The following is a 25610-nucleotide window of genomic DNA, read 5'->3' on the forward strand; positions in this document are numbered from 1 at the left end:
GAGGAATGGGGTGGAATGATAGCTTCTGTATCAGGTTTTCCTCTTTGAACCCAATCAATTCAGCTTAAGAAAAATAACTGGGGTCCTCGGCAGGCTACTAGAGTCCTTATAAGAACCTTTTAAACTTACTATTGGTATTTGGTATTTTCTATGGACATTAAAGATTTTAAAAGGTAAAGAGTAGGTTGTGCTGAGCATAATCAACTTCCTCATCTTTTAATGTTGAGTGTTTTGGCAGCAGTAACGAGAATTTCAAAAACTCAGTATCCACAATGAGATACACCAACTTTCCTGTCATGAATGGGTGCGAGCTAGCTGGGCTTTTCCAGTTCTGAGAGCTCCTCTTTCTGTGTTGTCTTTATCACGACAGAAGAGCAAGTGTTTTCAAAGGACTATTGCTACGCCTTATGGAACATTTTCCCAGGACAACTGTCCTTAGTAAGAAATATTTCCTTCAGCCCCTAGCCAAACTAAAGCAAACTTAGCTCCCTACCTCTTTAATATGGGTCCTTGAAAAAGCAATCTGCACTTAGCAGTCTGAACTTCTTAATACCTACTCATTCCCAGCCCCAAGAATTTGCTTCTGCTCCCTCTCTAATAACTGATAATTCTCAGTATGATCACCAAAGACTACCCTATTGCTAAGCCCAAACATCTGAAACTGATGACCACCCCTAACTTATTGGAACTTTCTTCTCCCTTGGGTTCCAGGACACTGCTCTCTTCTGATTCTCCTCTTTCCACTCCTCCTTTCCTTCCTTCTCTTCTACCCAGATATTCAATGGTAAGTTTGCTCAGGGTGACACTCTTAGGTCTCCTTCCTTCTCAATTCTACTTTTCTCCTTAGGCAATCTCATGTATTCTCATGGCCACAATTAATATGATGATCACATCTTTAACCAAGTGTCTCCAGGACACCAAATTCATAATTCAAATTGCCTTTTGGACATCTTCACTAGGATATTCCATAGGTATTCAACACTCAACAAAAGAGCCCTTGTTTTCTTTCCCCAAAACTGTTTGGTTTGTTATTATTCTTCATCTTGGAGAATGGTAACCCCATCCACCAGGCTTCAAACTAGAAACACTCTCTTACCACCTCCCAAATACAAGATATCACCAAATCTCTATCACTCTTTCTTGTCTTTAATCTTTCTCTTTAGTTTCTTTTTCTCTTTTTTTTTTTTTTTTTCTGAGATGGAGTTTTGCTCTTGTCTCCCAGGCTAGAGTGCAATGGTGCGATCTCGGCTCACTGCAATCTCTACTTCCCAGGTTCAAGCAATTCTCCTGCCTCACCCTCCCAAGAAGCTGGCATTACAGGCGCCTGCCACCATGCCTGGCTAATTTTTGTATTTTTAGTAGAGATGGGGTTTTACCATGTTGGCCAGGCAGGTCTCAAACTCCTGACCTCGGTGATCCACCCTCCTTGGCCTTCCAAAGTGCTGGAATTACAGGCACAAGCCACTGTGCCCAGCCAGTTTCTTCCTCTTTAATCTCTTTAATCTTCTCTGTTCCCTTTTGAGGAATAATTTACATATGATGAAAGAGTTAGATCTAAGCGTACAACTTGACAAGTCTTGATAATTGGACATATCCATGTAACCCACATGCCTATCAGCCCACACAGAATGTTTCCATCACCCCAAAAGGACCCCTTGTGCTGCTTCCTGGTAAGTATCCTGCCGTTTCCCCCATCCCTGACAACAACTAGTCTTATTTCTCTCACCACAGATTCGTTTTGCTTATTCTAGAATTTCACATAAATGGAATCATATGGTATATACTCTTTTGAGTCTGGTTTCTTTCATCTACCATGTTTCTGAGGTTCATCCATCTATCATTGCTTTTTGTTTTCAGGCAGATTTATCAAAGTCTAATTTACATACAATAAATTCACCCTTTTAAAGTATACATTTTGGTGAGTTTTGACAAATAGATGCAGTTGTCTACCACCACCATAGGACACAGGACAATTTTAACAAACATTCCCTTTTGCCCCTCTCCAGTCGCACTCCCACCCTCAGCAACCACTGATCTTATTTTTGTCTGCTTTCTGCCTTTTCCAGAAAGTTAAATAAATGAAATTAATGTAATATGTAGTTTCTTGAGACTGGCTTCTTTCACTTAGCATTGTGCTTTTGAGATTTACCTATGTTGTTACACGCACCAATAATGTAGTTCATTCCTTTTTATAGTTGAGTAGTATTCCATTATATGGACATACCACAATTTATTTATCCATTCAACAGTTGATGGACATTTGGATTGTTTCCATTTTTTGTCAATTATTAATAAGGCTGCTATAGACATTTGTACACAGGTATTCGTAAAAACATATGGTTTCAGTTCTTCTGGGAAAATATCTATGAGCGAGATTGCTGTGTCACTATGGTAAGTATATATTATCACAGCACACCTCTTACCACCTTAGTCATTTCCCTAGCACTTGCCTCTCCTAATTGTAGGCCATTCTTCAAGGCCATCAGAATTATACTTTTCTTAAAAAAACAAACTTAACTCACATTGAGATAGGCAGTGAATTGTTCCAACAATAGACACTGACGTCAGCTTGGTTCCTAGAAGATTTTAAGTCAGTCACTGCTAGTAACGTTGTACTGTATCCCTTTATTGTAATTCTGTCACCTAAGTTTTGGATCAAATTATGATAAAAGTTGAAGAAAAATAATAATAATCCTATCGCTCCCCTGCTCAAAAACTTCCAGTGGCTGTCTGTTAGCTACAAGATGAATTTAAACTTGTCAATTTTTTATATTCTGGCCCAAATCCACCTCCATAACCCTATCTCCTATTCCCCCATTCTATGCACACTACATCTAGTCATACTTCTTACCATTTCAAAAAAATTACATCCTGTCACGACACTGTATGTTGTATATTACATTCCTGCTGTTAAAAATGGCTTTCTGTGGATCCCCTAGGCATAGCTAGTAACTCTTAGACATTCCTAGAGCACCTGAGTCACTTATACTACTTGTACTGTCATTTATCATTTCATGTCTGCTCCTCCCTATCACTTGAGGGCAGGGTCCATGTTTCATTCATTGCTGTATTACAAGTAGCCTGCACCATAACTAGCACATAGGAAATACTTCAGAAATCCTGAATGAAAAAAATATATTTTAAGTGAAAAACAATGCATAGTTTTTGAGAAAGACAAAATAATTGGCAGCTACTTCCTACAAAATAACCCTGATCACAAGACTTGAAATATTTATAATAAAGCCACCAATCATAAAGAAAAAAAGAGAGGTTCTTAGGAAGAACTTTACATATTAAAGCTGTATTAAGAAAAAGCCTGATAAAAGATAGTTTAGGGAGAGAGGGGGAAAAAAACATTTTCTCAAGAAAATAATAATCCATCCAAGGCCTAATAGATTACTAAACATGTCACACCACTAATTTTGGATCAATCCACTAACTCTCCCCAGAAATAAAAGTCCCAGCTGAAGCTGTCGTCCCTGAGGCAATGGAAAGTGCTGACATTAGCCAGAACTCACTGCCACTGAAATGCTATTGTATGAAGGAAATTCTTTTTACCTTGGCTTTGGATTCAAACTGAAAAGCTAAAGAGGAAGTCTTTATATGGGGTCCAGAAGGAGAATTTTAGAAAAAAGCAGACCCACAAGAAAATGAAAAGAAAATGCCCACAGCAAATTTGTTAGGTAGTCCAAGAAATCAATATGTTATCTGGTTACCAGATGTAAAGGTAAATTTGAAAGGAGTATTTAGGACTAGAGCAAAAGGAGTGTCCTTTCCAGGCCTGATCTGCTAGAAAGGATGATATCATCTTTCCTGAGATCCAGTTACGGCAGAGCAGAGGGAGAATCCAGGATATGGGGCATGCCAAAAGTGGCCGGACTCATAAGGACATGTCTTTATGTGGGTGGAGAAAGAGCCAGAGAGACCTGGCTCCCAAATTTGGCTTTGCCATTTATTAGCTGCATGACCTAGGACAACTTATTTAACCTTTCTGAATCTTTTTTCCATGTCTATAAAACACAGATAATACCAATCAAAATTGCTGAAGACTAAAAAGAAATAACCAGTGAAAACTAAATTAAAGGAAATAACCAATGTTTGCTTGATAAACAGTAGATACTTCCTACATAAGTTTCTTCTGTAGTAAACTTTCTTTCCCATCTAAACAGGGGTATATGATAAACCAAAAAAGGAGATTATTTCAAAAAGTGAAGAAATTGATGACTCTCATTATTTTTCTGTGGGTGGCCAAGTAGTTTACATTGTTGGAGAATGTACACTGCCTGCTTTCATTCCTCCAATTATTTATGGACACCCTCCCTATAAGAACCTCAGGCTACCCTGTGAAATGGTCAAGAATGGTAGCAATAGAAAACCAAACCAGGTATTGTTCAACAGAGAGGTGTACTGGGGGCATGGTTGGTCCTGAGCAAACATGTCACTGGACTCTGATCACAACAAGGCCAGGCTGATCAGTTCTATAAGTGGCCCCACAACTTGTCCCCATGATCCCAGGCCTGGGTCACAACCCATGACTTCAGCCATGCTCATACACAGAGATAAAGCCACTGTCAGCAGCAACATCTTTAAAGAACAGCTAACATCCTGTTGTTTTTGGCTGTTTTTCCTCAACTGGTCAAAAAGCTATTCTCATAGCCAGTTGTATCTCACAATGCCAATTTGCTAAGGATATTTAAAGGATTGCTGTTTAAGCATATTATTTCACATGGTACCATATTTTCACAGTCTTGGAAGGCAGCAAAAATTAGATTGTAAAAAATCTGTCTTATTGAGGGAGGCATAAAAAATTCTATAAATCAAAATCTTAAGATCAAGATTATCTGATTGCCAAAACCCATCTTCTGAAGCCCCATAGATCCAAGCTGAGTCATTTTGACCTGAGTTATTTCACTCACTAACTCTAGAACCTGGGACAAGAGTTCATTTCTCAGGGTTTCAATTTGTACATCTGAACTAATTATTCTCTAAGGTCCTTACCAGATGTGCAAATCCAGGAAAAAGCATTAAATGACAAAGTTTCAGGTAGTTTGTATAGGTTCTCAAGTCTACATTTAAACACTAATAGTGCAATGGAGATATATATATATATCTTATCCTATATAAAATTTGGTTTGAGAGGAACAAACTTGATGGTAATACACTGCTGAAAGGCTAACCTATGACTTGCCCACAGCAGGAACTGAAGAAAAATTGAATGTATAAATAAATAGGATGGGATATTGAAGATACCTGGAAACATAGTTGAACATTACAGGTGGTAGGATGGGAAAGAGAATGTAGAATACAAATACTGAAATAGTAAGGGAATGCCCCTGGCAGAGATTCATAAGATGGAAGGACAGGAACAACCACCAAAAGAATATAGTGAACCCCATGTCTGGTCTGTTGGTTTCCCCTAAAAGCACCAATGCTCTGTTTAAGCCAAAATCTTCTGGGAAGCTTTCAATTCCTGTTTACTCTAAAATAAATGGGAAAAAACTAGCTTATTCCTTGTAACTTAAACCCCAGGGGAAGTTAGGAGTCAGTGGGAGGCAGAGACTCATACAAACATACACACGTATACAAAATCATATCTGATGGGATGAGGTTAATGAAGCACACAAAATCCCAGGGCTGACAGGAAGTGGAATTAGAACCACAAAAGCCAAGAAGATAGTCAACAACTTAAAAAACTCCAGATGCATTCAGTTTATTAAAGCTGAACACAAGTAGGGAGGAAGAAAGGAGACCCATGGCTGATGAAATGCACTTAAGGGGTATTTCACTGAGTCAGAGAAAGTCACAGCTTCTTTCACGTCCGAACATTCTATTGCCAATAAGCTCAATAATGAAGCTCCCAAGCTTCCAAAAGGCAATCAAGTTGTAAAACAAACAAACCAAAAAAAGGAAACATTCAGAAAAGGTTTTATAATTAACTAGTTAGAACAAAGATTTTTACAAGGGATATCAGAAATTTACCCTCATATAAGAGCCAAGTAGATGTAGAAATATAAACCTTTATTTATTATTTAAATCTAATGAGGTTTTGGAAGTTGGAGTTATGCTCCTAGTCCCAACCCCCCAACCCCATCCTCAAACAGTCTACAATAATTCTAAGAGTTCTAGGCCATTACCAAACCAGATCCATTGGGAAGTCTACTGTCAGGCCACCAAAAAAGCAATTAAAGCAAGTGCCAATCATTCACTCAAGAAACATTTCCTGAACATCCTCTAAGAGCAAAAGATGCTGACATGCAACTGGGCATGGTGGTACACACCTATAGTCCTAGCTACTAAGGAGGCTGAGGGAGGTGGATCCTTTGAGCCCAGGAGTTCAAGGCCAGACTGGGCAACATAGTGAGATCCTGTTTCAATTTTTTAAAAAAGTGCTAACATGCATGGTGGGGGCAAAACTGACGGAGATATTCTTACTGTCCTCAAGCAGTTTCCAGTCGGCTACAGGAGACAAATACACACATGACTACCAGACAACATACAGATACTATTGTAGAGTTACAAACAGAGTGCTGGGGGTATAGGGGCAAGGCAGGCTAACTATGGGAGCATTAGAAAAAAAATCACCAAAGATGAGACTTGACTTTGTCTTGAAAAATGTCCGTAATTGATTAGGTAAAGTAACACAAGATATTTCAGACACAAGGTAAAACAGATGCAGAGGTAGCGAGCAAGAAAAGGACCAGGTTTGGTAGCTCATGCCTGTAAGCCCAGTATTTGGGGAAGCCAAGGCAAGAGGATCACTTGAGACCACGAGTTCAAGGCTGCAGTGAGCTAAATATGATTGTGTCATTGCACTCTAGTCTGGGCAACAGTGAGACCCTGTCTGTAATACAAAACTAAACAAACAAACAAACAAACAAAATTTAAAAAGGGGACCAGAGAAATGTTGAAAGCTCTGGTTTGGCAGAAATAGAGTGAAATGGGAAGAAAGGACACTATTATAAATTCAAGAAAATAAACTCAGACCCTGCTGAGGAAGTGTATGTATAAACAAAACATCATGATGTGATAGGAAAAAAGAATGATCAAACAAGCACAGAAAAGCATAATGCATAGTGAGGTCACATTTCTACAAAAAGTTTTTTAAAAAATTAGCCAGGCAGGATAACACATGCCTATAGTCCCAACTACTCGGGAGACTAAGATGGGAGGATCACTTGGGCCCAGGAGGTGAAGGCTGCAGTGAACGGTGATCATGCCACAGTACTCCACCCGGGGCAACAGAGCAAGACCTTGTCTCAAAAAAAAGAACAGCATGAGGGAGGAGGCAATATGGAGAACTAAATCTTAGAAAAGAAATAGCAGTGTGCAAGGCAGAGACAGAAGGAGAGTTTTTAGGCCAAACAGCAGAACTCATACAGTGGCACAAAAGCACAGAGTGCTTAGAAGTATAGTATAGCACAGCTGGATTATAAGGTATATGAGGGGAAATGGAATTCTAGAAGAGTTACCTGAGTTACCTTAGAAGGCTTTCAGGTCATATCAAGTTTCCATTATACAATTTAAGCCTAGGGAACCATTTAAGGATTTTAGAAGACATGATCAGATATGTATTTTAAAAAGTATATTACAACCTCTTCTTTTCCCATATAATTTTAGGTCCTGATTTATCTACCATCTTCTACTCAATCTCAACAATTCCCTTCAAGTGTCCCTCAAATATAGCCTGTTATGATAATCTGCTAAAGTGGTCAAGAATTATGACATCTAATTATAAAAATAACAAATAATTTGTATTGAGTACAACGTAAGGGCCAGACATTGTGTCAAGTGCTTTGTGTGCATCATCTCATTTGATCTTCATGGTACTCTCAGGAGGTAGACACCATCATTACTGCCATTTTATAGCTGAGGAAACAGGATTAGAGTAACTTGCTGAAAATCACAAAACTAGATAGGGATATATATAGTTACAAACTAAGGCTGTCAGGCTCTAAAACCCATGTTCTTTATTTCCCTGTTGCTCTGCCTTCTAAGCAAGCCATGACTCTCATATCCTTACTACCTGTATCACTCCACACCACACTTTAATCATCCTCCCCATCAAAGACCCTAGTGTATTTTACTAACAAAGCCTAACACTGCCAAAAGCCTATGTGACTTTAAAGACATTCACATGGGCAATCACAAACCCATTCATTTTCACATAGGAACCCTCAGTGCTACCATCACAGCTAGGGTCAGTAGGTAACATTTCCTGATCCTGTAGCTGTGAACTGCTTATTCCTTCTCTGTGCAGTCAGGGAGTTGGGGGTGGAGTGGAAGGGAAGGAGAAGGGGAAGAGAAAGAGGAAGAAAAGAAAGTGGAAGAGAAATGGGAGAAAGAGAGGAGGGGGAGGAACACACTAGAAAGAAGACTCAAACAAAAAGGAGGAGTCATCGGAAAATGGGAGAAAGCACATACTGGTACCAGCCAGGGCTTCTTGGAACTGTTCCCAGTCTGGCTGCCAAGGAGCTCTGGAATATATTTGTTAGAGTTGGATTCCTGTACAGTCTGTTGCAGACTTTTTCTGACTGCACTCTGACAGAAAGACCAACACGTTCGTTCCAATCCCTGCTTCCCACACAGAAAGCTAGTTATTCCTCAGGGGACTTCTGACCAAGCTCACTATTGGCCTCTTAGTAGGCTCTTCATATGCTACATGAGCTTAGAAAGAAACAAAAGTCCATCACATACCTCTTCCTGCTACAGAATCACTAAGCCTCTCTACCCAAGAATCCCATCCAACTTCCCAAGATCCTCTTCACAAACATGTTAAGCTTCTCGAGTCTCCTTACCAAAACAACTGCTGCGATGAGGAACAAAGGTTTTACAGGCAGTAGCAATAGCTAGTTCAGCAGAGATTATAGTCTTAATGATCAGGTCTTCTACATGGGCCATCAATGCTGCGAACAAAAAGTTTTAAATTTCAGACTCAATACCAAAATACATGGATTAGGAACTGGATTCCAGATAACAATGTAACTATAAAAGCATGCGTGCTCAGTCAAAAAAGTCTCTATATGGCAGACTTCTGAATGGGTGCTATGGAGGCAGGCATATCTGTGAACAGATCAACACAGTCAAGAATGTAGGTGCCAAGGGATACCCTCAGGTGGCCTCTTATGACAAAAGACAGACACCTAATGGAATAGGAGCCCCATTTCCTTTCTTACACTTCGCCATGACCCTTTCCCTTGTGAACTGAGACAGTCTCTTTTGGCACACAGTTTCCCATTCTGCTCAAGGCTCAGCAATTGTGCCCATCTTGATTTGAAGCCCTGTGCTCAAACAGTGCCCATTCTCCAGCTCAGCAACATGAATGAGAGAGATTAACTTAGAAAACTCAACACTTGGGGCCAATATGGAGACAGGCAATTTGTTATATAAAAAGCTGACCATATTTTAGTCAGCAGTTCAACATTCAAGAAGGGTAAATTCACTAAGAATTAAAGGAAAAAGTTACGCCTTTCACACCAGAAACAAGAAAAGGGATTTTGAGGGTAATGGAAAACCTGTTCCCCAGCTTGTCAACTGCAGGAAAAAGTAACACCAAGGACAATCATCCCATCTCAGCAACACTATCAAAGCAATAGAGAATGATTCCTGGCAAGAGACAATGATAAAGTTATCCAAAGAAGAGAAGTCAAGAAGGAAAAAGGCCCAGTACTCACCGGTGGTATCTCTGCCTTCTTGTTTCAGGTACCTAAGCATAGCACTCATGCTCCATTTGTTTCCATAGTCCTCCACTTCTGGATCATCACAACTAAAACAAATTAATAAAGTCACATATGTAACTAGGCTTGGCAATAATAACAAGATTCTCTGCAAACAGCCTTCTTGTCTTTTTAAGTTTTTTTTTTTTTTTTTTTTAATTCACTTTGCTGACTTCCAGTTACTCACTTTTTCTTGGTCCTTTTTGTCATATATCCTTTCATACCAATTTCTTCAATGGAAATGAAAATGCATATAGTTTGCCTTTTTCAAGAGGGTGGGGAAGAAGGCAGCAAATTCTTTAACCAAACAATTATGCATCAAGAAAGAGTGAGAGCAATGTGTGAAAGGTAAACTAAGAATGGTTACAATAAATTAACAGATAATTAACCCTTGAGGTGAATGTCACCTGAGTACACAAAACAACCTCTGATGCCATTTTCAGACCAGAACTGAGTTGGGATGGGTGAGTGAGTTAGTCTGTTGCAGCACGCTGGTGAAATAATCCCATACAGAATTGCTTTGGCATCTGAAGCAGGCTGCCTTCTCTTTGGCAGTAGACATAGCTTTTCTTGATATTTTTTGAGGTATCACTGAAGGGAGAGTGCACTGGAGTGACAGTAAGAGTGGGAAGGTATACCACTGCTATGGCAGCGGAGTGGCAAATGGCACAGCCTCCCGTGAATATTGGAAAAGCCCTGCAATCTGGATCCTGTGTTTTGCAGCTGTCCCCTCACTCCCTACCAGCATCCCACTTTCCACCAATTGTGCCTTTGCTCATCTTTCACAGTGGAGGTGTGATCTCTTTAGTTAATGCAAACGCTGCTCACAGGACATTTGACGAAACCTATATAGCTTCAGCAACTATTCTATCACTTCCAGATTCCTTTCTTTCTTTCCTTGGACCTGCTGAGAACCTATTTTTAGTCTGAGTAGAAAGTAACTATTTGAGTCTCTTTTCTACTTTTCTACTTTCTGGCAAAATGATTGGGATGAAAGAAAACAGAGCAAAAAGAATATTTCCACACAGCTGGGCTGGTACTCCCTTCCACTGAATCCTTTGCTGAGATGGCCTCATTTCTTTCTTTCTTTAATTTTTTCCTTTTCTTTTTCTTGATCATACAAGTATTTATTTTAGAAAAATTTAGAAAATACATAATAGCACAGAGAAGAAAATAAAAATCACCCACTCACAATCCTACCCACTATAGTTAAGCTGCATTAACACTTCAGTATTACTTCTGGTCTTTTCTTCCTCCCCGCTCAGCAAAAATAAGCAGCTTTAGATATCTCATATTCAAGCAAGAACGTAAGTTGCAAGTGCTATCTGATAACCTGCTTTTTCTACCTACAAATATACAGTAATGAACATTCTTATCGCTGATCCTGCGTGTACATCTTTTATTTCTTAAGGTTAAGTTCCTAGAAATGGAACCGCAGGGTCAAAGGGTACAGACATTTTTTAAGCTTTTGATTGTTTGCCAAGCGCTGAAATGACCTCATTTCTTAACTTCTAAAACGTTCCATATGCCTATTAAATTCCCATCCCTAAGTCAAGTGAGGGAAGGCAATGAGGAAGAAAAACTTGTGAAAGCACATTTTGGTAGAGAAAGGTGACACTGTTAACTGGGGAGGCAATGGAGAAGCAGCAGGAGATATGCCTCAACACTGTTATATGACTAACAGTTTTCCATAAATGGTACATGGACGTTAATGTAACGTTATCCTCCTGTGCCACATGTTACCTTTCCACCTCTACAACACCCGCATCTGAGACTGACACCTCTGACTTCTGGCTCAGACACAGCCAGTACCTGACGTAGTCTCCACTCTTCTTGTTCACACTGTAGTTTGTCAGATGCATGAACTGGTTCCGTATGTTCTTGGCTCCTTGATCATATCGCACAGTTGCAAACCTGATAGAAGGGAAACAGGTTAAATGCCAGGAAGAGAGTTTCAAGGACATACAGGCTGGAACTGAGGATCAATGAGATAATAATAAAGGAAGGTAATATTATTATCTAACAAATACCGAGTGCCTACGAAGTGCTAACTCCCATTCTAAGTGTTTTATAATGTCGCACTTCATTCAATCCTTAAAGCAACCCTATGAAGTAGTAGATAATATTTTATCCAAGTGGAAAAATAGATGTGAAAATGAAATGTGGTCTATTAAATAACTTGTTCAAGATCACACCAACTCCAAAACCCATGTACTTAATCACAACAAGACACTGCTTCTCTTATATAGAACATTACACCAATAGGAAGAACGAAAATTGAAAATATAGCTATTTAGGACCTGGGAAATTGTGTGTAGGATACTGTGAAAGATACAGCATTAGCTGGTCAAGAAATAACAACTGGCTGGGCATGGTGGCTCATGCCTGTAGTCTCAACGCTTTGGGAGGCCGAAGCAGGAGGACTGCTTGAGCCCAGGAGTTTAAGACCAGCCTAGGCAACAGAGCAAGAACCTATCTCTACGAAAAATTAAAAAATTAAGCAGGCGTGGTAGTGTGCACCTGTAGTCCCAGCTACTTGGGAAGCTAAGGCGAGAAGACTGCTTGAGCCCAGGAGACAGAGGCTGCAGTGAGCTGTGATCGCACCACTACACTCCAGCCTAGGCAACAGAAACACTTACTGAGTGCCCACACAGTGCCTGGTACTACAGCATTCAGTGAAAAAAATTAAGCAAAAAGAAAAAGGGACAGCAGAGCTATATACAGCTTAGAGCTCATATCCATAGAAAGAATAGAACTGATCCGTAATACTCATTTAAAAAAGAATGATAATGAGAGCATTAACAGCAGACAAAGCAAAACAGCATAAATATGGGCACAGTGCAAGAGACTTAGTCCTGAATTTGGAATGAAGGCAAAAGAAAGAGGAATTAAACATGGAGCCCGCTGAAAACAGGGAAGCAATATGATATCCTGGACTGTTGTCAAAAGAAGACCAAAGTATAAAATATATGTGCCTCTGAAGGAAGTAACCAGGGAAAGAGAGAACTTTCCAGTGATGCTCAATATCAACAAAAAGACACTCAAGGCGAATGGTTATGGTAAATATCAACCCCTGTTTACATACCACTATAACCATATCACCCTTCACTAGAGTGGTTTTCCCAAGAGGCATATCCAAGTGTGTGAAAAAAAAGGAAGGCCACAAGTTTATTTTCATATGACTTACAAATTATTTACATATGCTTACTCAGACTATGAAGTCAACATGAATTTTCACCACATTAAAGGTCAGCATTAAAAAATTTTCCTCTTCTCTGTTTCTTCTCATCCACCCACTATCTCCACTCCCTAATTCCCTGTACCAGAAATATACAAGAGCCAAAGAAAGAAAAGTGAAAAGAAAAAAAACCCAAACCCAAAAAACTAAAATAAACAAACATGAGGCTAGGAAAAAGGATGTGGACAAAGAAAATGATGACTAGGCTAAAAGACAAGAGTTTGATGAGTATTATTACGTCTATGCTTGAGAAGGACCCCAGATTTTCTAGAAACTTCCAACTTCCAGTTGTTATCACTTAACTTCTAGCCATGTCACACCCCAGTGCCCTGGTGAGTAAGCCTTGCCTATGCATCCCAATCTTCCTCTGATAGACTGTCCAAGCAAGTTGAAGACAGTCATTCTCTGAATTCTTGTGAGATGCAAAGGGGCCCCGTGCTGGTCCCACAGAGGCTGCCTGCCTCAGCCAGACATTACCTCAAGGTGACATCCCTCCTGCCATCCTCTCCCCCCAGTGAATAATGAGTTAGAAGGAGAGGAAAGCTTCTGCTTCAGAAAAAGAGGCTTTTCATCTCTTGTAGTTACTACAAGTACCTGATCTAACTTGGTCAACATGAAAAGCCTGACAAAAGTCTGTGGTGAGCTGGAATCTGGTACCAACACATTTGTCATTCCTACATTATTTTCTTCAAGAGGGCTACACATCTTAAAAAAAAAAAAAAATCATGTTTCTTCTTCCTAATCTTCCTTTTCACTGGAGTGTTTTATTCTGAACCCCAGCAAGGATAAGATTTCTAATATCAAAGTGTGGAATTCTAAACTGAGTGTATGAAGCAGAAGGAAGCAAAAATTAAAGTGAAACAAAAAAGCTTAAAGGAAAATTTCCCCCGAAGGGTGAAAGTGCTCCACTCCGTATCTCCCTCAGTCTAGTGGGGAACATACACTATGTAGCGAAAAGGTGTGTGTGCTCATCTTTCCTCCTACCCCAGTAAGATTATAGCTATCACTAAAATCCATATTAAATAAGCCATCATCAACATCTGATCACTATTTTCTTTTTTATTGTCTAGACCAGAGGTCACATTAGTCTTGAATCTGACCTACTGGTCAAGTTCTGATTAACCTACAAAAGCTTTGTTTTTTCTTTTAAACTTTAATTACCTGAACAACATATAAAAATCAGACCTTCCTTCTTGCAACCCAGTGGTAGCCAGGGCCCACATGAGGAAGATGGTGAGTGCTAAAAAAAAAAAAAAAAAAAAAAAAAAAAAGGAAGATGGTGACTAGGATGGGAAGTCAGCCAGAAGCAGAAGGAGGTTTTCTAAGCAGGGTAGCCACCAAATAGAGGTCTAAATCCATATAAAAACGGCATCTGAGTGGGACAGTGGCCCAGTGGGGTCAGGAAACTAGCCACAAAAAAAAGGAATTGAGCAAATAAATAAATATATTAAAGATACTGGGAGCCAGATTTCCTGCTGTTGGAAAAGAGATTTTAAAATATGAAAAGCAAAAAATGAGAAGGAACTCTGTAGTTTTGAACTAGAACTGTGGGTACTAGTACAAACTTCTGTTTTTCAACAATACATTAGAGACATATATAGAAATATAGATGTACATGTGTACATGTACATATATACATAATTTCCTAACTCTGTTCATGGCCAGGATCTGAAAGCAGAAATGCCCCAGGACAATGAGCATATTTAGCACCCAGATATTGATTTCTAAATACTATACTCCATGAAAAAGCAACCAGTGCTCCTTGGAGAAATGGTTGATTCCAGGGCTAGACTAGAGAAAAAACAAGATGAGCCTGAAACTTTACCTTGTGCTCAAAGAATGATAAAGACATGTCAAAAGGACACAAAGCCAGCTTGAGAGGTCTCCCATTGGCCAAATCTGGGACAATTTGAGCATCAAAATAAATCATGATAGTAAAGAATTATAACCCATTAAATAAAATAGGAATGCTTGAGTCTGCATTGGTATAAATAAATAGATGAATAAATAAATGAGAAGAGAAAGCTCTTCCTTACGGAAAAATGCCAAAAAATAAAAGTAAAAGTTATGATGGAATTAGAAAATCATCATTTGGCAACTACCATAGCAATAATTCATTAAGGCAAGAAAAATCTATTTCTCTTAAAACTGAGAAATGAGATGAAGAATGAAATTTTACATGATTTAAAGCATCTCCCTATAAAATACTTACTAATTACAAAGGGTAAGACCAAATAACTTTACAGTGCAAGAATCTAGTAGATATCACCTACAGCAAGTGGTCAAACACCACTAAATGACTAGCATGTGCCATCAGATATAATGCAATGACAAGAATTAGTATCACTTTTGTGGTATTCTGGCCCCAAATGCATTACCTAGGTCTCTTCATGAGAAAATATCAGACAAGCCCAAATTGAGGGACAATCCACAAAATGATTGGCCTGTAATCTTCAAAAATGCTGAGATCATGAAAGTCAAAGAATGACTAAGAAACTGTTTCAGACTGAAGGAGACTAAAGAGACCTGACGGCTAAACACAACATGTGATCCCTGATTGGATCCTTTTGTAGTTTAAAAAAAAAAAATTCTTAGGATAACTGGCAGAATTGGAATGAGATCTCTAGACATAGGGTAAAAGGCAATTTTTCATATAATTCTTACAGCTCTTACAGCTCTATAAGTTCAAAATGGTTTCAAAGTTAAAAGTGTAAAAAAGTGGTTTGTTTCACAGTAAAAATCTATATGTTCAAGCCTCACTTAACAAACCAGATCTGGCAATATCAGTGTCAGCTGCTGGCACTAAGTAGCAAATGCCTTTAGATGGGACATGTACTCTCCATTCTCCAGTCTCTACTCTTCCTTCAGTGAATGTACTTGTGAGCATTTATGTTAGTGACCTTTGATTTAGACCATCACATAGTATAAAATTTCACCTTCTTTAGGTCTGAAGTTTCAACACAATTTCTCTATTAACAATAATCTAAAAGAGTACTATTTACTAGGTGCCCCATGACCACGTTTGCACATACAACCATTCGTCACTTAACAATGGGGATATGTTCTGAGAAATGCATTGACAGGCCAATTTCATCGTGTGTGAACATCATAGAGGGTACTGACACAAACCTGGATGGTATAGCCTACTACACACCTAAGATAGATAGTATAGTCTCTTGCTCCTAGGCTACAAACCTGTATAGCATTGTACTATACTCAATACTGTAGGCAACCGGAACACAATGGTAAGTATCTGTGTATCTAAACATAGGAAAAGTAATACATTGTGTTATGAGGTTACAATATCACTAGGCCACAGACATTTTTCAGCTCCATTACAATCTTATGGGACTACCATAGTATATGTGGTCCTTCCTTGCCCATTGTTATACAGCACATGACTACATGACTACACTCATCCTAATGTAGGCCAACATTTACACAATGCAGTCTTGAATCTCCCTCTTAATGAGATCAAGATTGAGGAAAGTTCTCACGACAGACCTTTAAGGCCTTGACCTTCAAGCTAAGAAAAAGTAGGGGAGTTCCTATTTTCTTTGCTAAATTCAAAACCCTAGGTACTATTTCTCAGCCTATTGATGAATATAGAACTATTTGCCACCCCCTCCCCCTTTTTTAACCACACTGCAAACAAATACGAATTGTCTTTGACAATATCTTTATTTTGACAATAAATTTTTAAATCGTAAGTTACATTTCCTTTTTGCTTTCTAATGTTTCTCCCTGAGAATCAAGACAATGGTAATGATTTGTCTAAAAGTCTGAATGTCTGTATGGAGAAAAGATTTCAATGTTTGGCATATGGTAGGGACTTGGCAAACATTAACTGAAACTGCACTGGAGTTGCTTGCTCCAAGATCTTTACCAATATGGAACGAAAACAAGAAGGAAACCAGAGAGTTAGTGGGATCTTTTAAACTCCCTTCCCCTATTCAAAAACTAGTCTGTTCTTCTAAGAATATGACCCCACATATTCTTTTTTTTTTTTTTCTGTCCTGCTGTTTTCTTAAAAGCTTTTTTTTTTATACCATATCTTCTTATGGTCAGAGTCACAGGCATTCTAGACGTAGAAGTTTAACATCCTCTTTGGTAGTTGTATTTCCTGACAAACATTCACTACAAATGTACAAAGAAAAGAGAAGGCCAGCCTCGAGGAGCCCCTCGCTGTGGCACATGAGTTATCCTTCAACAGGTGTAGGCATTTTGAGCCAGAGCGGTCTGGATGATGAAGAGACAGCACCTCAGGCAGCCTTGCCAGGAGCCACTGGGTTTCATCCTGGCCTGACCCAGAAAAATCTTATGGAAGAGAACAAGAGGCCCAAGAGCTCTCTGATCTGCTGTCAACCAGCTGCAGCCGGGAGACTGCCAAAGCGCTGCAGTGACTAGGCAGCGCCCTACAGAGCCGTCTGGGAGGGGATTACCAGCCTGATCCCTTGTCTTTAGAGCCAGAAATGACTCAAACTTCACAAACAGCAAGGGCCTTCCAGGGACGGTGACAATGAGCACTGGAAAGGGTTTTCTCCCCCTTGTTGGTGTCTCTTCCCCCTACTTGCTGCTGTGGCAGATTCTGGACAGTGTGCAGCCTGTGAGGTAATCTGAATTCCTTGGCAACCAGCAAGTACCTGAATTCTTTCAAAACCACAGGAATCCAGCAGAGAAAAGGTAAATATCCCTGCGGAGCCAGTGTTAATTAGCAAGGAAGGCTACTGAAGAAGGAACTGGGGGTGGGGAGAAAGGGAAAGGCAGTACAAATGTTTTGGGGTCTTTTCTGAATTTCCACTGAATAATATGGCTGAGGCAGAAAAAAGGGTGTTCCAACCAGGACCTTCCCAGAGTCCTCTCCTCCCACCTCCGCCGCATGGGTGGAACTCAGCTCCCTGGATGGGTACTCACACGCCCCCCAAGTTGCTAGAGCTGCCTATCTTTGGGTCTCTGGCAACACATTTGGTTTTTAACTCCATTTTGTTTTAATTTTTTTGAACTTTTTATTTTTCCTGTTTCAGTGAAAATCGGGCTGTTAGCTTCATCTCAGAAAGGGCTCTGTCAAATCATCTAAACCCAATACTGGATCCACCTAAAGCTGTAAAATCCAGGACAAAATCTTTTGGGATTCCACCCCTGACGGGAAAAAGAATCTGCACCATTTTGGTAGAGTACAGCACCCCTCTGTGGAAACTCAGTGTCCCCTGGTGGTGCAAAACAGCAACACGCAAGCAAAATTCAAAAGCACAGGGGACCTCTGAGGGCTACTGCGACAATCACAAAAAGCTGCACCCAAATACCAGGGGGAACAATTGCAAAACTTCTTCAATATTTTACCCACACATAAGAAAAGAGTTCTCCCACTTCTTACGTTAATAAAACAATAAGGACAACTAAAAACACTCACCTATACAGAAACTAGGGTTTTCGCAAATTTAATTTTGTGTAAAAAAATTTACACAAAATAACTGATATCACAAAACTGTCTTGTGAAATGAACTTAATCTTTCTATCACCTAGCATTAATTTGAGGTCCAAACAGAAGTGACAGGGTGTAAGAGAATTCATTTCTAAAGAAGGAAGTGAATTGTATTTGCCTCCTGTTCCATCTCTTTAGGAAAGATGATGGTTTTTCTTGTTAAGCCTCAATGTAACCCAGTAATCTCATCCCAAACTGATTGTCTTCAGTTATGTCTACATAAAATACATGTGGCCCAAGATAACTAAAAGCTGCAGATCTAGAGATGCTATAGACTATCGACATAGTTGAACAGACTCTGAGGGTTACAACAAAGCAAGTGAATGTCAAGATACAGAATAAGTGAAGACACAAGAACTTAGACACATTGAAATTACTGCACGGAACAATGTGCCCTCACAGGACTCTCGCAAACAGCGCATCATATTGCCATGCGTCATGCTTTTGTAAAGCTTTGATAAAGCTTTTTTATTCACCTACACTTTCAGGTAAACCTAACCAAAGCCCCGAAAATTCATGTTGTTTTCTGGCCCACTTGGTCTGAGTTTTTTAAAAGCTGTTTTTCTAATTATCCTGAGAAAAAACATCCATTGACTACATGTATATATATAAATTTTTTGTTTCTGCTGGAAGCAAAAGGGTTATACTTAATTCAGTAGATTCTGACTTCCAACACACAACCAGTTAGCCAAAGCACTTGCATATTTGTAGTAAATTCTATAATAAACATTGGTGCTGTTGTTCTCACATTGTGCTCTGAACCCGAAAGGTCTTAAAATTGTGCCAAATTTCACCCATAGAGAGGGCTGTTAATATTGTTGGTGACAATATCTTTGGAATATTAAGCAAAATATATTGGTATGATATCCTTGAGAAACAGTGAAGCACAACTTCCATCTCTTTTCTCTATTCCCAAAGTCCAATTTTTGGCAGGACAAAATCAGTTTCTAAAACTTGACACAGGAGAGAAGTTAAGGTGAGGATGAGCAGAGGAAGGAGAATGATGAAACTTATAATACAAAAGAGAGAAAGCTCAGAAGTCTCAAATTATAAAGCTGAAAATCCTCAGCACCTTGCATATCTGAGAAGTTAGGAGTGTATTTTACTTTCATTTTGTTCTAAATAATATAAGGAATAGGCTTTTTTTCTTTCTTTTTTTTTTTTTTTTCATGAGATGCGGTCTCACAATGTTGACCAAGCTGGTCTTGAACGCCTGGCCTCAGGCAATTCTCCCGTCTCAGCCTCCCAAAGTACTAGGATTACAGGTGTGAGCCACCACACCTGGCCAGGAATAGGCTTTTATACCTAATTTTGTATAGTGATCCTTCATGAGAGCACATGTGTCTACAAACATTATCAACAATTTCTTTCCTATAAAAACCTGATTAGAGCTAGTAGTCAGCTCATGTTCAGATGCCTGGTTCAGCCCTTTATCTAATAACTGGGAGATGTTTCAGTTCTTCCCTTTCTTAATTTTCAAGAAACAAGAGGCCAGAACTAGGGAGTTTTGGTAGTCTCCAATGTTCCCAGGGCTCAAACTCAATATCTCAGTTAAGAATGTGACGGGACTTATAAATGCTGTCACTGCCACCTAGAGGGGAATGGAACACAGAACTCCACCAGCGAGAAGGTTTGGTTAGTCCACTTTCACTGATTTCAAGTCATAGGATACATTTCAAAAAAACTAAGTCTCTAAAATCATTAAAAGACCATTCTAAAATAATAGTTGTCAGAGTACAATGATATTTGTCAAAGCACCTGTACATAAATAGGTAGTCTTCTTTTATCCATAGTATTTCCCATCTTCCAATTGTATTTTCTAAAATACAGAAACATACACAGACCAGGGCTTTTTTAGCTTGTTGTGACCACTCACAGATGCAAACCACCTCCTAAACTGCTATGCTTTGTAACAAGCTTGTCCAACCTGAGGCCTACAGGCTGCATACAGCCCAGGACGGCTATGAATGTGGCCCAACACAAATTTATAAACTTTCTTAAAATATTAGTTGCAATTTTTTTTAAGCTCATCAGCTATTGTTAGTGTATTTTACGTGTGGCCCAAGACAGTTCTTCCTCCAGTGTGGCCCTGGGAAGCCAAAAGATTGGACACCCCTGCTCTATATCAAAGGCACTACGCATGAAAAGAACTTCAGGGCAAACTAGCTGGCTAATACAAAAATTCAGTTTTGTTGGGGAGAAGAACACAGCATAGTAGTTGCATACTTATTTTAAACAATTTAAAGGGTTTATGAAAACAATTACCTATAAAATTCTGTGGCTATAGGAAACAAAACTTCAAAATATAACAACTTGAACTTAATCTCATAAGTCACATTACCTTAAAACTTAAAAAGCACCTCAACAGGCCAGGTGTGGTGGCTCACAACTGTAATCTCAGCATTTTGGGAGGCCGAGGCGGGCAGATCATGAGGTCAGGAGATCAAGACCATCCTGGCTAACATGGTGAAACCCCGTCTCTACTAAAAATACAAAAAATTAGCTGGGCATCGTGGCGGGCGCCTGTAGTCCCAGCTACTTGGGAGGCTGAGGCAGGAGAATGGCATGAACCCGGGAGGCGGAGCTTGCAGTGAGCTGAGATCGCACCACTGCACTCCAGCCTGGGTGACACAGCAAGACTCCATCTCAAAAAAAAAAAAAAAAAAAAAAAAAAAAAAGCTTAACAAAAAGAGAACAATGTATGTACAACCACTGTAAAGTCACTTGCATGTTAAGAAAAAAAAAAAAACTCAATTAATACTTTCTAAATATGAAATAGTCTGAGCACTGAGCTCTGGAGTCAGATCCATGAGGTCAAATCCCCATTCCACTTCTCCCACCTCTAAATCTGTTTCCTCAACTGCAAAAATGCATTAACTAAAAGGTTGTTGCGAGGATGAAAATAAATGCCTGGCATATAATAGGCAAATAAAGGTAGGATTTTATTTTCCTTTCTACATCTATCCTGAAGAACAACGGCAAATTATCTTAATATCCTAGGGGCGTCATAACAATTGTCACTGCAGGAAAATACCATATGATCCTGGATCAGTGCTGGGGATGATGTTTACGCACCTTATGTGTGGACATGCAGTGAGATTACAGACAAATAAGCCTAATTTCTGAAGTTCTTTTTAGGCATAGTGGCTTTGATGTTATAGAGCACAGCAGTTGAGGAGGTGGGTTGCATCTGTAAGCAGTAATGACAAGTGAAAATAGCATGATCTGATTTAATAAACTTGTTAATGGGTCCACTCTTAATATACCCACCCAAACCCTACACCCCAAAACAGCTTCTTACCTAGCCAATCCTTCTTCATACAGATAGATGACAAGAGGATCATAGGAAGTCACCAGCACATAGAGGCGCACGTCAAACTTGAAATCTAAAAAAAAAAAGTATGTATTCACACACAAAAAAAACTAAGTTCATTTGTTTCCTGTTACAGAATAAACAACGAAACCAAGAAACGTGAAAGAAAGAACATTCCTCCTCTCCACATGAAACACACACTGCCCACATACCTTGACTTTGGAGGATAACTAATAATTATACCATATAAGGGTACCATATACATAGTATATTATGTATATAGTACATAATAAAAACAGTATAATGTATATATACATTAATATAACCCTAATGTATATATAATGTATATGTGTATATGTCATTTTCATATATATTACTGCATAATTTTCATACATATATTAATTACTATATAACTTATAAAGCACTTTCTCTTATATTGTCTCATTTCACCTTCAAATAAATCCCAAGAGATAGGTAAGGAACCTGCTGTCTTTCTGGAGCCACACATGTCAAGAATTTCACAACAGTATAATAAAGACTTACTAGAGAAGGCTATGAAAAGTTTAAAAAGTTTAGCAAAGATCTGGCCCAATTTGGTCAAGGGCCTAATCACAACTCACCATCTATGAGCAGGGGGTTGTTAATATAACGGGAGACCAGAATGTTTTCTTCCAGGGAAATCTGGTTTGGCTATTGAGTAAACAGAAAGAATGAAAGAATAGAAATACACAGGAATCCTAATTTACAATAAGGGAGCAAAGTTCTTAACCTTTAAAGAAATGGAAAACTAAAATTCTGGTTAAAGTTTCCTCCAAGGTACCCATATATTCAGTTGGCCATATAATATCACTTCTATAACACTATAGGCATCCAATTATGATGCAGGAAAAATAAATTTAAACAGTACCTCTCACATAATAAATACAGCCTAAACAGCTTTAAAGATGTGTCTATACATGATATTAAATAGTTACATGCTAAGAAAATAAGAGCCACTTTAAAAATAAATAAAAACTTGCTTTCTCCCTACTGTAAAGTAAAATAGAAATTTAAAACTACTACTACTATTCTTAAATGAAGGCTTTCATTAAGATGTTTAGAGAATTTACAGATCCACAATGGGTCCCAGCATTTCTTCCATAAAATGAGATAGGTGTTTAATTGATTCACTTAAGGGTATTTGCTAAGCAACTGTATGCAAAGAGTGAATACAATCTTTTAAAGATTTCTTCAATGAAAAACAGTTGTTGAAAAACTGCACTGGGGATATCATGATGAAGATAACAGATATAATCTCTGCCTGGCAGATTTAAGATTCAGTAAATCCCTATCCCTGAAAAGTTTAATATTTAGGTAGAGGAACAGCAAAATATAGAATGTAAAAGAACACAAAGCAGCATTTCTATAAATATAAGATGTCAGGTTGCAAAGTTAAAGTGCAGACCAATCAGGTGGGACCAGTCAGGGAAGACTTGTCCCGGAAGACCAGATGCAGAAATGAATGGCGAAGGCTGGGAAGTACATGGTGGAGAAGAAAGGAGCCCATCATGGGAAGATGGCATACATCAAGCCCAGAAGAAAGGAGGGTGGGCCGATTCATGGACCTGGGGCTAAAAGACTGAACTGGGAAATTATGAAAGACATGGTTAAACAATGAGGAGGGAGGGACCCCACTGGCAAAGGGATAGGTATGAACCCCTGGCAAACAGAGTTTATATTTAGTATGGTGGGAAGCAGGAAATTATTGTGGATTCTAGATTAAGGAAACAGCAAGATTAAAATATCTTGGGGGAAAAGAAAAAAAAACACCTTCATGTGTGATTAGATAAAGCTGGAAGTCACAATTCATGTAGGACAAAAGGGCTCCAAAAGGGAAGTGGTAATGATAATAATTAGGTTGATCATAGCTACAGTAAAGGCAACAGAAATAACCATCAACATTTGCAGAAACAAAATTTAACAAATGTACTAAACGTGTGGATGTGCCAAGTGCTGTTCTGAGTCTGTTCACAGGATTATTTCATTTAATCCTCACCCAACCCCATGAGGCAGGTATATCACCATCCACATCTTATAGATGAAAAAAGAATCAGAGGGGGTTAGGGACCTGCTCAAAGTCACGGAGCTAATAAGCAATAGAGCAGCAATGGAATCCAGACAGTCTTCCTCACAGGCTTTGCTTTTAGGCATTATTCTTACCACTTCCCAATATTCTGCTCTCAAATTTAATTGCCCCCAAATTCAAAAGTTTGTCTTTATAATAATGCATTTCCTACCCTCAATACTACTGTTTCTCATATGATAATTTTGTGACCTATAACATTATACACAATCACTATGAGCAGCTGTGAAGTCAGAATGAGACTCCTCTCTCATTGCCCACTGCTGCTATCTCAAAGTCAGAACACAGCTTTCACAACCCATCTCCACGCATCACAGGAACACAATGACATCATTACTGATTCATCCCTAATGAACTCCATCACCCATACCATTTCCTGATTCCCTTACATTTCTTGATCAGCTTCTCATAAGTATTATCTCCATTTTGAATCTGCTCAGTGAGAATTGATGCAATCACTGTACAGCTGCAGGCTATGTTGTAAACCTATACTCAAACAATCACAGCTGTCTTCCTACTGAGTAGAACCTATAGGCTACAATAAATATCTAGTCACCCAACTTTTCTCCACAGCAGAGAATATGCTGATAGTGGTCATCATTCCATGACACATCTAATGCCCATGCCCATTTCCTCTCCTCCCTTGCTCACCATACACATTTATCCTTTGAGTTACACGTAACATAAACCCTTACATTATTTAGGTAACTTTACTATGTGTTCTATTGTCTTTATCCCTCACTTCTATCTGCATTGGGAGTTAAACTGTAGGCTCCCAGAAGAAAAGAAAGGTTTGGGTGTAGTTTCTTTGCATAGCGTTACAGACTGAAGAGCAACTAAGAAAAACTTTTTGATACCTTCAAGCCTGTTTCCTTTTCATCAATCCCCAGTTAACTCATTTCAAATTATTTCAATTTAAAGCTCAAACTGCCTCCCAAAGTATGTTAAAGCTGGAATCTGAATTGTTGGGAAAGTTGGAAACACATCTTTCTTTTTCTGAGACAGTGTCTCACTTCTTGGTCCAGGCTGGTGTCCAATGGCGTGATTTCGGCTCACTGCAACCTCCGCCTCCCAGGTTCAAGCAATTCTCCTGCCTCAGCCTCCCCAGTAGTTGAGATTACAAGCACATGCCACCACGCCCGGCTAATTTTTTTATTTTTAGTAGAGACAGGGCTTCACCATGTTGGCCAGGCTGGTCTCAAACTCCTGGCCTCAAGTGATCTGCCCGCCTTGGCCTCCCAAAGTGCTGGGATTACAGGCGTGAGCCACCACACCTGGCTGGAAACATGTCTTTCTAACTGGACCTTAAGATTAAAGCTCAGGTATCCATTAAGTCACCGTAAAGCAGAATGGTATGGATTAAGAGTGTCTATGCTGGCATCATCTGGACCTGAGTTACAACCTTGACTCTACCACTTACTAAGGAAATATTAACTACCTCATAGGGTTCATATATGGATTAAAAGAGATTATGTTTAGAAAGGACAGTGGTAGGCTCAATAAACATTAGTTACGATTACTGCAAACTTAACAGAATATATGTGGTTCTAATTACAAAGTCCCACAGCTCAACAGCATTCATCACGACCTGCCACATGCCATTCTACTCAGAGTACTGAGTAGCAGTATTATGAAAATTAAGAGATACATAATAATTAAGAGAATTTCTCAAAAGCTTTTAAGGAGTGACAACACAGTAGGTACTCCCGAAATACTTGTTGAGAAATGAGAAAAACAGAGGA

General features: G+C 39.1%; 2 protein-coding genes across 15 annotated transcripts in view; one reads left to right on the forward strand and one right to left on the reverse strand.

The window, feature by feature from the left end:
* Nucleotides 1-25610, reverse strand: part of TTLL5 (tubulin tyrosine ligase like 5) — a 291140-nt gene that overhangs the window by 224300 nt on the left and 41230 nt on the right. For 13 of the 14 annotated variants that reach the window (XR_007727547.1, XR_007727546.1, XM_050798671.1 and 10 more), the window contains exons 8-12: nt 22367-22436; nt 21735-21819; nt 11526-11627; nt 9672-9763; nt 8796-8903 (exon numbers count right to left, since the gene is read on the reverse strand). Coding sequence is in view for 12 of the 14 variants with exons in the window: in XM_050798671.1 (XP_050654628.1) it covers nt 8796-8903; nt 9672-9763; nt 11526-11627; nt 21735-21819; nt 22367-22436 (457 nt within the window). In the remaining 2 variants the exon portion in view is untranslated. Of the gene's footprint in view, nt 1-8795; nt 8904-9671; nt 9764-11525; nt 11628-21508; nt 21689-21734; nt 21820-22366; nt 22437-25610 lie in introns of those variants that run through there. The other variant, XM_050798673.1, reaches the window with a different exon arrangement.
* Nucleotides 1-25610, forward strand: part of ACYP1 (acylphosphatase 1) — an 820450-nt gene that overhangs the window by 130839 nt on the left and 664001 nt on the right. The gene's annotated exons all lie outside the window — the stretch shown is intronic.

This window comes from Macaca thibetana, chromosome 7 (genome assembly GCF_024542745.1).
Source record: "Macaca thibetana thibetana isolate TM-01 chromosome 7, ASM2454274v1, whole genome shotgun sequence".
In the NCBI taxonomy this organism is placed as follows: Eukaryota; Metazoa; Chordata; class Mammalia; order Primates; family Cercopithecidae; genus Macaca; species Macaca thibetana.